Source organism: Columba livia, chromosome 1 (assembly GCF_036013475.1).
Source record: "Columba livia isolate bColLiv1 breed racing homer chromosome 1, bColLiv1.pat.W.v2, whole genome shotgun sequence".
Taxonomy (NCBI): domain Eukaryota; kingdom Metazoa; phylum Chordata; class Aves; order Columbiformes; family Columbidae; genus Columba; species Columba livia.
Genome location: NC_088602.1, coordinates 17,541,405 through 17,554,716, shown reverse-complemented (window position 1 = coordinate 17,554,716; position 13,312 = coordinate 17,541,405). Strand labels below are relative to the sequence as shown.

General features: G+C 37.6%; 1 protein-coding gene across 9 annotated transcripts in view; it reads right to left on the bottom strand.

The window, feature by feature from the left end:
• The window catches only part of GRIA4 (glutamate ionotropic receptor AMPA type subunit 4), a 229,730-nt gene that overhangs the window by 93,260 nt on the left and 123,158 nt on the right, over positions 1–13,312 (bottom strand). For all 9 annotated transcript variants that reach the window (XR_002412191.2, XM_005501476.4, XM_021286311.2 and 6 more), the window contains exon 4: positions 3,311–3,495. Coding sequence is in view for 8 of the 9 variants with exons in the window: in XM_005501476.4 (XP_005501533.1) it covers positions 3,311–3,495 (185 nt within the window). In the remaining variant the exon portion in view is untranslated. The remainder of the gene's footprint in view (positions 1–3,310; positions 3,496–13,312) is intronic.

Sequence of the window (13,312 nt, the reverse complement as noted above, 5' to 3'; positions counted from 1 at the left end):
CGGAGTGTGGAGGCAACTTCTACACACACGAAGGCACATGGAGAGGAGAAAATAAATGAGAAAAACTAATGAACTAAGAAAAACATAGGAGACAAAAAGAATTAGAAAAAGATTAAAAGATTAAAAGATTAAAATTGTACAAGAACTGAGGAAACAGCAAGGTGCTGAGCGGCTGGGAGAAGACAGCGAGCAGAAGATGCCAGGTCAGGTAAGTGGGCACCAGGGGAGCAGCGCATGAGCTCACTTTTTAAACACACCAGGATAAAAAGTCTCCAGTCTTCACTGCTTGAGGTCCACAGCCATGAGAAGTGTGAAAGTCTAAATACATGGGCAGTCACTCAAGAAGAAACCCACAAGCCCACAAGCCAGTTTCTCTCCCTTCATTAGCATAGATTTAAGGGCAAATGCAATTTGAGTTACGGTCTCATTACTGAGATTTAATTACTTTTCCTAAATGTTCTGCAGAACATTTACTTGTACATTGCGAAGTATTACAGCATAGTCACAACTTAGGCTCTCAATTACAGGAGAACTAGGCAGGAAAGTTGAGTTAATTAGAGTCACTGAAGCTTAATCAATTCCTCTGTGTATGCAGAGAAGAGCACGCTTTTAGTCCATTTGCGAAGCCACCTTACCTGTCTGCTACAGGTTATTAAAACCTTCATGCAAAGGGAAAAAGTCAATGGCTGATATCTTAAAATAGCTGTTATTTTGCATTTTCTACATTGGGCTAGGCTCTTTATGTTTCAGTCTCATTGTTGGCAGTTCAAATATTTTTGTGGCCAAGACTGTTTCTGACTACCCGTCTGTAAGCAGCACTTGATCTCTGAAGGCAGAATGCTTTCATTTTGGAGCCTCAAACCAGCATTCCAAGTCTATTTGCAGGAACCCAGGACCTGCACAATGGAGAGTAAAGCTGCAGCTATTCTGCACTTCTGCATACTTTGTCTAGCCTGGCTATAATGCTATTCCTGTTCCTACAGTGGCCTTCATTTGGAAGGATGGAGATGATCTGCAGGCATGTTGGTGAAGAAGAAAATGCACACGATCTGGGAAAACTACAGAAATATTCTGAAATACATGAATTCCAATTTAATTAGGCCAAGTGTAAGTATATATATATATATTTGTGTATATATGCACAGTCACTACTAAGAAAAAAAAAAAACACACATGCCCAAAAAACAATTTCTCCCACTTCATTAGTACAGATTTAAGGGCAAACGCTTTACACTTAGGTGTGAATAAATACCCACACAAGAAGAGCTCATTTCCTGGGTAAAATTAATCCCACCCAAAATTAGACAGTAGCCAGATGAATCACTTCCTAAAAGTGAATGTATGACAGACTAAGATACAGGTATGTTGTAAATCAGGTGTTAACTCCTACTTTTAATTCTCTCTGTGCAGTTAATGGAAACAGGCCTCAATTAGCTTTTGGGCTTGTCCTGTAGAGGGATTAGCCAAATTCACCACATCTGATTCAGTTTGTTGAGACCAGGCACTTCATTTTTATGACTTACCATGCCTGCATTAAGTACCTATTTTAGGCATGCAAAATCCAGACCAGTAGGAAGTCAGAGGAGGTCAAAACCTAATGACATTAACATCAATATCCAATTCAGTTCTGCATGATGTGAACAAAGAGCACCAGTTATGTTCCTAAAAAGGATCTGGCTACGCAGGTGCCAATCTGGAAAGAAAATGAGAAATAGTTCCTGGAAGCAAATAAAATGTACACATGAGATCAGTGAGATCCAAATGCGTACTGGATGACTTCATTTTGCTTTGAAACTGAGTGGTTACTTAGTAGATGCACCTACGCAGGATGGTGGGTGTACTTCAACTTATGGCAATATTGCATGCTTTTTCTAAGTCACATTTGCATTCCGTGTAAAAGACATCAGGTATGTACACGTGTGCAAACACACAGAGCTGAGAGAGAAACTATTTTACTGAATATGTTTTAAAAGTGGTGAATATGTTTAAAAGTGGTGTCCTGTTTTACAATATAGGCTGAACTTGGGGAAGTTTCCATTATAAGCTATAGAAAGCAGGTGTCAAAGCATACTGCCATTCAGAATTTAAAAACAAATGGCCAAATTAATATTGATAGCAACATGGCATCATCTATTCTTCTCTTGGCAACAGTCATAGAAAAAGCCCTTGTTAAATCAGCCTATTAATTCTCAGTTTCCTTCTTTATTTTCTGCCAGTGAACGCAAAATTGAAGCATACATTTCTGTGAGTACTATTTTATGCCTTTCTGTATCACAAATGACATTTCATATTTCCGTGACTTAAGCGTCAGATGTATCATGAACGTTTTTGCAATAAGATCTTCAAAATTCTCTAATGCGCTAGGAAAGAGAAGCAGCGTGGCGGCGGAGGATCGACCACCAGCAGGTGGCATTCAGTCCCTGCAAGTCCTCCAGCAGCAGCAGGTACCAAACGCTGCACTCGCAGCACATCAGCATAATATGTGGGATCATGCGAGAAGCAGATAGTTAACCCTAAGCTATTTTCCCGTCATTTGACAAAATGCTCCTTTCAGAGCACTATTTTGTTTTTTCTGTCATTTAAGAAAGAGCTCATACATAAGCACTATATAGAGATAGATTTGACACATCAGAGCAGTAGGATTTTATATTCACTTTATAGTCACAGCATAGGTACTACCCACTGCAAGCCAGTCTGTCTGGCCTAGTATTTCCTTTATGCAATAGCAGCTTTCCATGAATAACTGGTGGAAGAACCTGACCTTCCTTCCCAGTTCAATAGCATCTTTATTCTACTGCTCTTTATGGTAATAAATACTCTGCTAAGGTAATAAAACTATAAATTTAAATATCTGTAATAATAATTTTAAAGCATTTTATGGCTAGAAATATATATGGTGAATAGAAAGTTAGCACTGGATTCAAGTAAGATTTTTTTTCTTCAGACAAAACTGAACTTTACTGCCATGAAGGTACAGACTGAGGGAATTTTGATAATTAAGCTACACTGTCAGCCCTAAGACTCTGATGCGAGATGTATCAGGCATGGAGGTGCTGGGATGCGGGGCCAGATGTGCATCTGCCCTGACTGCCGGCATCCTTCAGCCGCAGACACGCAGAGCGGGAAAGGGGGGTCACTGCACTGACCGAGCTGGCAAACGGATGGACAAATATAGGCCCATGAAGAAAAACAAAGAGAAAGAGCAAGTAACCTCATTTCAGTCAAGAAGACAAACAAAATGCAATGCAGAATGGTAGCTCATCTGAAGTTTCAGTAATGTGCTTACAGTGACATTAAAAGCAGGTATTACCTGTTCTAAGAGATTCTGAAGCCTCTCTATTTCACAGTCTATTACAAATTTCTTTTCTTGCCTTCGGTCCAGGTCTTCTAAAAGCCGCCTGTAGCTGGCATCATTAAAATTCTCCACGCAGATGGCACTGACTTGCCAGCTATTTTGTCCCGCTTTTTCCATAATAGCTTGAAGTATTGAATAACCTAAAAGAAAAGGATACAATACATTAGTAACACAAGTATTGCATTTTTTGAATAGGAATTGCCCTTAATCAATATTACATCTCTTAATATTTGCTCCTGTGGGGAAGGGAATGAAACTGTATCTCTACCTATACTGCTAGCCATAATCAGTGCATGGTATCCAATTAAGAGAAATTACAATACTTGTGATCAGAATCCTTGGAATGATTCTCAGCATCATGGATAATCATCATATGATTTATACACAGAAACTCTTACAGTCAAGTACTCAGCTTCTCAGATTGGTTTTGTACAGGTTTTCTATCCGGGCATTTCAGGATACAGTGAAGAGAAACTCTGAGCCTACTTGTTCCCAGAAGTATTTGTACATTACAAAAGTAGTATGTTAGACATTCAAATGCTTTCATTTTTTTTTGGTTGGACATTTTTTTTTGTTGGATTTTTTTGGTCAACATTTAATCCAAGCAGCTTTTAATGCTTCTTAATAAGAGTTCATTTTTTCATTTATTTATACATATATATGCCAGTATAGATGTGAGAATAGAAATTATATTGATCTGTTTCAGAGATCCTATATAAGCTTTAATCAATGTGTGTAGAGTGCCTAGAGGTCAATGAATGAAGGGCACTATAGCAGCATTAATTATTACTACTGACAGGATTATTGCTCTTTATCAGTATTTGATGTCCCCTTTGTCATTTTTGAGCCCGTTGACAGAAGTTTCCACCTAGACTCACAGGGCAGGCTCCCTGCCCACAGCCTCAGTGTCCCCTGACGCACCAGCCCATTGCCTTCTTCCCTCTTCTAATTTTTTCTCACTGGGGATGAGCAGTGCAGAGGCAGCCGAGGAGCTTGTGACATATCTCAGGACAGCTTGCAAGTCTAGCCTTGACTTGCCCAACCAGTTCCTGAAGTAAGAAGCATGTGTAATTACATCTTTTATCTAGAATAAATGGTGAATATGTTTAAAGCAATGAAGTTTGCACACCTCAGATCCAGAGTCAATGTTTAAAAAAGACAAGAAGGACAGATATGTTTGCAATAACATACTGATACAAATTTTACAATTCAGAGAAGGTCCCCCTGTCTAGAATCATAACACAAAATATCATGGCTTTTTACTCATTATCTAGCTGATTTTTTCCCCCTAGCTTTAAATTAAATATTTCACCTCTCGAAAACTATCCTTAGTGATGCAGCTACACAGTGGTGGCTCCTTTCTCTCTCGACAAGAGGGTTCCATGCCTGAGAGCAGTGACCCCCAGCTGTGATTTTAATGCACCTGAAGATGACAGCACATGACAACTTCTCCATAAAAAGTACTATCAGACATTTCCACAGACTGCAAGAGGAATCTTTCTCAGTAACATGTCAGAAAGAGTTTTTAGAGTGTGCTGTTGCTAACTGATTAATTGTCAGCAGACCTACAAACCAAACAAAACCTAAGTTTGCCTCCAGTAAAATAAATGTAGACAACAGTTTTGGTTCCTATAACATTTGCAGTCCTTGAAATATTAACTTAAAATCTGTATCTTCTTACCATTAGGAAGTAGCATTCTGAAATGAACATTATTTTTTTATTTTTTTTTTTTTCAATTCAGATGACATATTAAAGATAAAAATACAAACATTTATAATGCATACATAAAATGCATAACATTTTATCATATAAATGAGACATTTATTTTATGAACCAGTATTTTATCTTAGGAAATGAATTAAAATACTTGATGTATTGAGTATTAAACCATTTCTGTACACAGCATATATTTTTAACCCAATCACTGTTATTTTTTTCAAAGAACCATACAGCTTTCCTGTTAATTGCTGCATAATTATTCTGCTTTTCCTGTTGCTATATTCAATCTCTTTTTGCCTGTAATTATCTCTGCAAATCATGATGAGATTCTTTCCCAAACATTGTATTTCTTGCTTCATTTCCTATTCATTTCCATATATAGCCATACATTAAAACTACTCCAGTGTTACAGGGGTTCATGCTTCAATTACACTGTAACTTTGACTTGATCTTTGCTACAAAGGCAGTCAACTTTTACTTAATTCAGCTTCCTGACACAAATTAACATTTTCTTTGATTCAGAATGAATGGTGTTTGTAACAGCAATTGACATCCCCTCATTCCTTTCTCATTTCACTTGGACAACTTTACCAAGATGTGTTTTGATCAAACTGGGAATTTATCCCAGCATAAAGCACCACAAATATCAAACAAACACATAGAAAAGCTTTTCTTCTACCTTGGATCAAGGTTTCACTTGCGGCATTTCATTAGCAACTGCCTTCATTTAGGCATTTGAAGCTTCTGTAGTTTCTTGTCAATAGCTGGCATGCAGACGTGAGTTTTTATGGTACCATGTCTTTCACATACAGCTAAATGGTAGAAACTGGATATGGCGCAACATCTCCATCAGAAGAGTTCAGAATCCCTGTGCAAGTAATCAGTTGCATAGTTATCTATTCAGGGTGCAAGAACAATTTTTAATAGACTGACAAGGGTGGAGTTTAAATAGAATGAAAAAGGCATTCACAGCCTCAGTTGGCATAAAAACAAGACATGCTGAGGAAAATGCTTATTTGTCCAAAATAACTGGATACAGCTAACAGAGAAAAAAAAAAAATAGGTGTATGTAGAGCTGCAAACTTTTTATAAGACAAAAAACCCTGAAACTGACCTGGGGTAATTCTCAGACACTGAGCGCAGCATCTCTGTTTAGACATAATGGTTACATTTCAGAAAGATGTTTAGTCAAGTAAAGACAGTAGACATGAATCTTATAGGTATTTATTTTTTGGTTATCCGCTGCTTATCCTCAGTTATGCTACAGACAGATGAATGATTCATTTTATTGAGTACATCCCGTTCTATGTACTGTGGAACACTATTTGTTGCATAAAAGCAAACTAAAAAAAAAACCAAGCTAACTCATATCAGCTGAGCTACACAATCAATGTTTTTTGAAACAACATTATTTAAAAATATGTTTAGGACTATGTCAATAAATAAAAGTAAGATAAGTTTGGAGGTCTGTATCAAGAAGCTCCTGGTCTTTCACAGAGGTTTTTTTGACTTTTTTTTTTTTGTTTGTGTTCTAATTAGCAAATCTATGAACAACATAGAACACCAATACAACCACCAGGAAACACAGACTAACCCTTACTAAACACGAATACACTATATACAAGAATGGTTTCTTTTGCTCTTTATGGTACCAGGATTTTGAAGAATTTTCCTCAAATAACCTGGGATAAGAAGCTTCACAACTGCTTTTTGTTGGTAATTGCTTAAATGTAGATGGTACTGACAACTGCTTAAGGACCAGTAATACCAATTCCATGTCAATACACTGGAACGAAACCAGAGACAGGGAAAGTCTGCAATGACTTCGTTTTCTTAACCACTTCTCTCCTTGCTTTTCTGTTCTCTAGTCAGGTGGAATTGTGAGGATCTAACATACTGTTTTTTTTTTTTTTTTTTTTTCCCAAAAAGATACCACATAGTAATGATGTCGGGAAAACAAAGAAAAATGAAAATGAAGATTTACTCTATTCTTCTCCTGTAAAATCAGAGGGAGATGCCTACCACAGAAAATCTACATATTGGGATTGATACTACAGCTAAATACCTTACAAACAAATTCTCAGATTTCTTTTTTAATGCCGCTTCCCTTATCCCACACTCCGTTGGCATTTTTCCATTGCAAAATGCATCAGCCACACACAACCTGTGTCAGATGTGCTCCTGGTCTTATGTCTGTTTACAGAAAGATTAGTACATCTTCAGAGAGACTTAGATGTCTTCTGGAGGCAAAAGTATGTAAAACCCTTGACCAATTTGGGTATTTAAGAATACACTGTAAGTGCAGGAGTTTGGGAGCCCAGGATTCCTCTTAGTCACTGCAACATTGCTGCAACTGGAGCCTATACACAACCACCCTCCACCCAAGTAGCTGAAGTCACAGGTAATCTTTTTGATTTTAAAAGTTCAGTGGCCTTTCAAATTTTTTATTTGTCTTCTGCTGTACCAGCTAGGCTTTCCTCTATCCAATTTAATTTCAGCAGTCGATGACTTAATTTCATTTATTTCCATTTAAATGAAAAGTAAAATCTGATATCTAAATCTCTTCAGTGTGTTCAGAATAAACTGAAGAGAGAAGCATTTTCTTGACTTATTTTTCTGCTGGAATGCACACGCTTGGCTTGTTTCCTTTTTTTTCCATCTCCGCCCCCCCTTTTTTTTTTTCTTTTACTGCTTGCTTGCTTTCCCTGGAAATTTTTCAGCAATCAATTACAGTGTTATAATTAAATTTCAATAATTTTAATGTTCCAGCAGCCTTTTCATTCTGGGAAACCATTTCCTCCGCCCCTCTAAGTGCATGCAATCATTCATGATGGCCTTGCAAAGAGACAGAAAGCAAAGTGGCTGCTTGCTCCAAACAGTAGCACACCCAGTAATATTTTTCATTTTGGAATTATTGTGCAAGAAATAACTTAATATTGATTTTCTATGATGAAGAGGATGCAATATTTACATATTATTACTGTATTTTACCCTGGCTAGCAGACTGACAATACCAAATGACACAAGTTAACAGGTTAATACACTTGGAAGCAGAATACGCAATGTATTTGTTATGGCCACAGGAACAGAAACCATCTCTGATGAACATGGGTCTTTTCCAAGGATGAGGATCATATACTGCACATTACTGAGATGCAAATTCATTTTCTTCTCTTTCTGGGCCCAATTAACTTTCAAATTGGAATTGATCCTATTCCCAAGATTAGCTATGATCCCAACAGCTACAGACACCGAAATGCTGGAGCTATTTTATGAATGCTACTTCCATCTATTGGAATTCATATTAGGATCAGAAGAAGAAATAAATTTGTTATAAATCCAGGACAGCAGAACTGAAGAATAAATGATCAAATCATTTAGTATGGATAAGCCAATATATTTGACATTCAGGATTGGATTCATGTCACTTAGCTCTAGCTGTCTGTGAAGTAGTTGTCTAAACTAATAATCCAGGCTTTCAAAGGAGAGACATATACCCCATAAAAAAAGCATTTTTTTTTCTTGGATATCTATCTCAGAGGTGCTTTTCTATTTCTCCAATGAATAACCGAAGGAGTCTAGACATGAGGTTTAGTGAAAATAACTACCATTTATCTAGCCAGATCTTGGTGAGATGAACCCAGACACTACAGTGATGAAAACCATATAAGAAATTTACAGTATGACTGATGCATGAATGTACATTCAACAATAGCTACAAACATCAAACTCAATTGTATTCTAGTTTTCCTCAGTATGACCAATCCCTTTTTATTAATATATGGTTTTGTTTTAAATTTTGGTCAGTATACAGCTTTCAGAATTCAAACACAATCAGTAAGATTTAGAAAATCTATCATATAAGCTTTGACACACGATAACTCACTTGCCTGGCTGATTTTCTCTGCATGTGGAGTTGGAGCCAGAGCATTCAACAAAAAGTACATACAATCTCATCAATTTAGACAATATTGTAAAAGCTAGAACTACAGGTGTGTTCTGAGTCCTTCTTGGTTCTAATTGACAGAAATGACATGTAGACTGGAAAATAAGAGGCAGCTCAAGAAATAATCCCATGTATTCCTCTCTCTCCCTCCATCCCCCAAGAGAGACTAATTATATTTAAATAATTCTAGACAGATATCTTTCTTCGGCCTTAAAAATATCTAAAGAGTAACTTCCTAGCAAATATATTAATTACATAATTATCCTTATCATCAGGAGATGTTACCTAAAGTCTAACCTAAGTCTCTCTTGGCACAATTTAAAGCCACTCATTCTTGTCCTATCTCTAGTAGGCCTGTAGAGTAGTTTGCTCCCTTCTTCTTTAAAGCAATGGTTTACATAACTGAAGACTGCTGTTTCATTTCTGTCTGCATTACTGTTGCTGAAACATGATTCTTTCAGGTTTTCTTTGTGAAACGTGTTTTAGTCTAGATTCTGACAGTTTTCCTCACTTTCCTCCAGATATGTTGCAATTGATCCAAGTCTTTCCTGAAGTGCACTGGTGAAAATGTGACGTATTTTATAGATGTACTCCAAAGTGTACACAACCCTTTCAACTTTTTATCAGCTGCAAGTTTAACAACTGTATTCTGGAATTCTTCATCCAAGTCATTAACAAATATACTGGCAAAACCTGCAACTGGAATGGATCACTACTTAATACTTCTTTATTTGACAGCGAACCTCATATATTCTTTCTGAGTTAAAGAGTGTGACTGGTGTTCTACATATCTTCTACAAATTTCATCAAGACAAAATTTGTTTAGCTTCTTTGTGGTGGGTTGACCCTGGCTGGACACCAGGTGCTCACCAAAGTCACTATATCAGCCACTCCATCACTCCCCTCCTCAGCTGTACAGGGGAGAGAAAATACAACAAAAGGCTCGTGGGTCGAGATAAGGACAGGGAGAGATCACTTAGCAACTACCATCATGGGCAAAACTGACTAAACTCAGAGAAATTAGTTAAATTACCAATCAAATCAGAGTAAGGTAACGAGAAATAAAACCAAATCTTAAAAACACTTTCACCCCACCCCTCCATTCTTCCCAGGCTCAACTTCACCCCTCATTTCTCGACCTCCTACCCCTGAGCGGCACAGGGGGATAGGGAATGGGGGTTGCAGTCAGATCATCAAATGTTGTTTCTGCTGCTCCTTCCTTCTCAGGAGAGGACTTCTCACACTCTTCTGCTGCTCCAGCATGGGGTCCCTCACACGGGAAACAGTTCTCCATGAACTTCTCCAATGCGGGTTCTTCCCACAGGCTGAAGTTCTTCATGAACTGCTCCAGCCTGGGTCCCTTCCACGGGGTGCAGTCCTCCAGGAACAGACTGCTCCAGCCTGGGTCCCCCAGGAAGTCACAAGCACTTCCAGAAATCCTGCTCCAGAGTGTGCTCCTCTCTCCACAGAGCCACAGGTCTTGTCAGGAATCTGTTCCAGTGTGGGCTTCCCACAGGGTCACAGCCTCTTTTGGGCATCCACCCCTCTGGTGTGGGGTCCTCCCTGGGCTGCAGGTGGAGATCTGCTCCACCATGGGACCTTCATGGGCTGCAGGGGGACAGGCAGCCTCACCATGATCTGCACCACAGGCTGCAGGGAAATCTTTGCTTCAGTGCCTGGAGCACCTCCTGCCCTCCTCCTTCACTGACCTTGGCACCTGCAGGGCTGTTACTCTCATATATTCTCACTCCTCTCTTCCAGCTGCTGTTGTGCATGTGTTGTTTTTTTCCCCTTCTTAAATATGTTATCCCAAAGGTGCAGCCACCATCACTGATAGGCTTGGCCATGGCCATTGGTGGGTTCATCTCAGAGCCAGCTGGCATTAGCTCTGTTGGACATAGGGGAAACCTTGCTACACAAACCCAATGCAATCATTTAGCAAAATTTCATCTGAAATGTGCAAAAATCATTCTAGAATGAGACATCTGTTTTTTTTTTTCCCAATGTCTACAAAAACCGTTCCTTTGTGATGCAAGGATTTTATATTTTTTTTTTTTATTTCACGTGATTTGTTCTTAAAAAAAAAAAAAAAGTTTGTGTTTAATTAGCTTTCCAAATTCTGTGCATTTTCCAATTTATCTGTTATGATGTAGGTTGTAAATTAAGTCATCTACACTATCAACGGTCAGGATAATTTTATTACAGATGGTTCTGAAACAAAACTGAGGAAATGATGGATCCAGTTTAGCCATCTCCTGGACAGCTGTTTTGCTGTCATATTTCAGAATATTTGATGATAAAGGATCCTTTATAGTCTGCATTTATGTCTATTGCCTCCCTGAGATCCATAACCTTGAATAGCTTCTTGGTGTTGTGAGACACCTCCAAAACAATCTCTAACAGTAGTTAATGGTCAGACTTTCTGTCCTCCTTTCCCTTAATTCTGTAGAGGCCAGTACCTGTGCAAATTCATCTTCAGTATTTACTAATCCTATTTTCCTGATGAAGACATAAAGTTACAAGAAAATGCTTTGATTATGCTGCAAACGTGACCTGTTTTTTTTTTTTTTAAAAACCTTAATGTAAGTTACATGCTTTCAGTGAGCATATGGGAGCAGGTTCAGCATCCTCCACAATGGGAATTCATGAACAAAGATTCAGGCTATTTCAGGTCCCATTTATGCTACACCCACTCTGCAGGAAGACTTTGCCCCTTCTTTGCATTTCAGAGTCTGCAACCTTCATATGAAACAGAGTGTAAAGGTGTCTCATCAAAACACTAAGTGATAGAGATGAGTGGAAACTGGAGAGCCACTGATAGTTTTTCTTGTTCTTTCACAGTTTTCAGATAGCATTACCCTTCCCACCTTACCAAATGCCTTCAAACTAACGTCAAATGCAGCACCCTTTCTTATGACAAGCATACGCAGAGATGAATACATACAAGCATACTTACAGATATATGCCAAAAGTACATTTATGTACTTTGTTAACATTTTATAGATTTTTTGCTTTTCTTTGCCTATTATTTAGCTGGCTTAGGTGAGAAGTCTTTGGCTCCTCTAAAGTTTACAAGCAGCAACAAAGTCACTTTCCTAGCAAATTTTGTCAAATTCTTACTGCAGAACTTTGACTGCTAAATCAGAAACTGTATGTAATTTGAGTGTTATTAGAAACTCACAAACTATTACCTTAAAAAACAAACAAACAAACAAACACAAAAACCCCCAAAACGAAACAAACAAACAAAACAACAACAACAACAACAACAAAAACAAAAAACAAAACAAAACAAAACAAACAAACAAACAAACAAACAAACAAAACAAACAAAAAAAAAACCCACAATAAAAAAACAGCAGTTAAGCTGGCTAGGCTTACTTTCTGTCAGACCAGCATTTTAAAGTAACTATAGAGGGTATATAGTCTCTCTGAATAACCAGTTATCTTGTACATCATCTTAGGGTGATCATTAGGGCTGATGTGTTTCAGTATTTTTTTTTTTAAAGGAGAGAAAACAGGAAAAATTGAACTTATTTTGGAAGTAAATACACTATGTTCAAATATTTAACTTATTACCTTTTTTCTTTGTTCTTCTCATTACTATTTATTTGACAAATATCCAGCCTAGTTGTAAATGCTCCTTGCTTTTATACATTATGGCTTAAGCTTTTCTTCTTTAGAGCAATATCTTAAAATAAAAATTCTTCATTTCACTAAAACCTATAGCCTGTAATGTTGATACTAATTAATTGTCTTCCTCACACATTATATTAATTGATGCAAAATTATTTTCCAGAAGTTGGTAGCTTCCCAACAACTTACCCCTCTAGTCTCAATTTAATAGGATTTTATTTGCCCTGTAATAGTATAAAATTGTACATAGACTTTTGTGTAAACAACATCCAAAAGAACTATGTCAAATAATATTAAGACTGCAAGCTAAAGCACTCAAGAGCTGGCATATCTTAAAATTAGCAGTACCCTAATGTATTCTAATTAGTGTATTATGGCACTGTCTTTAATTATATTGTCATGTACTACTTTTCCTCACAAGGCATCTGCCTCAGCCTGTGTGTAAGATTCTTGTGCCCTAGGACAGAACTGATTCTGGACACTAAATTAGGACCTTGATATCACAACTTCTGCCTCCTTTCTATAGGGATGTGTTAGAAAACTAGTATTTTACTACAAAATATCCAACAATTTCTGCCTATCAGCATTCATGGAATGCTGTTTTTAATACATACATGAGAGAAAAATGTAAGAACAATCTTCAGACTGAAACAAT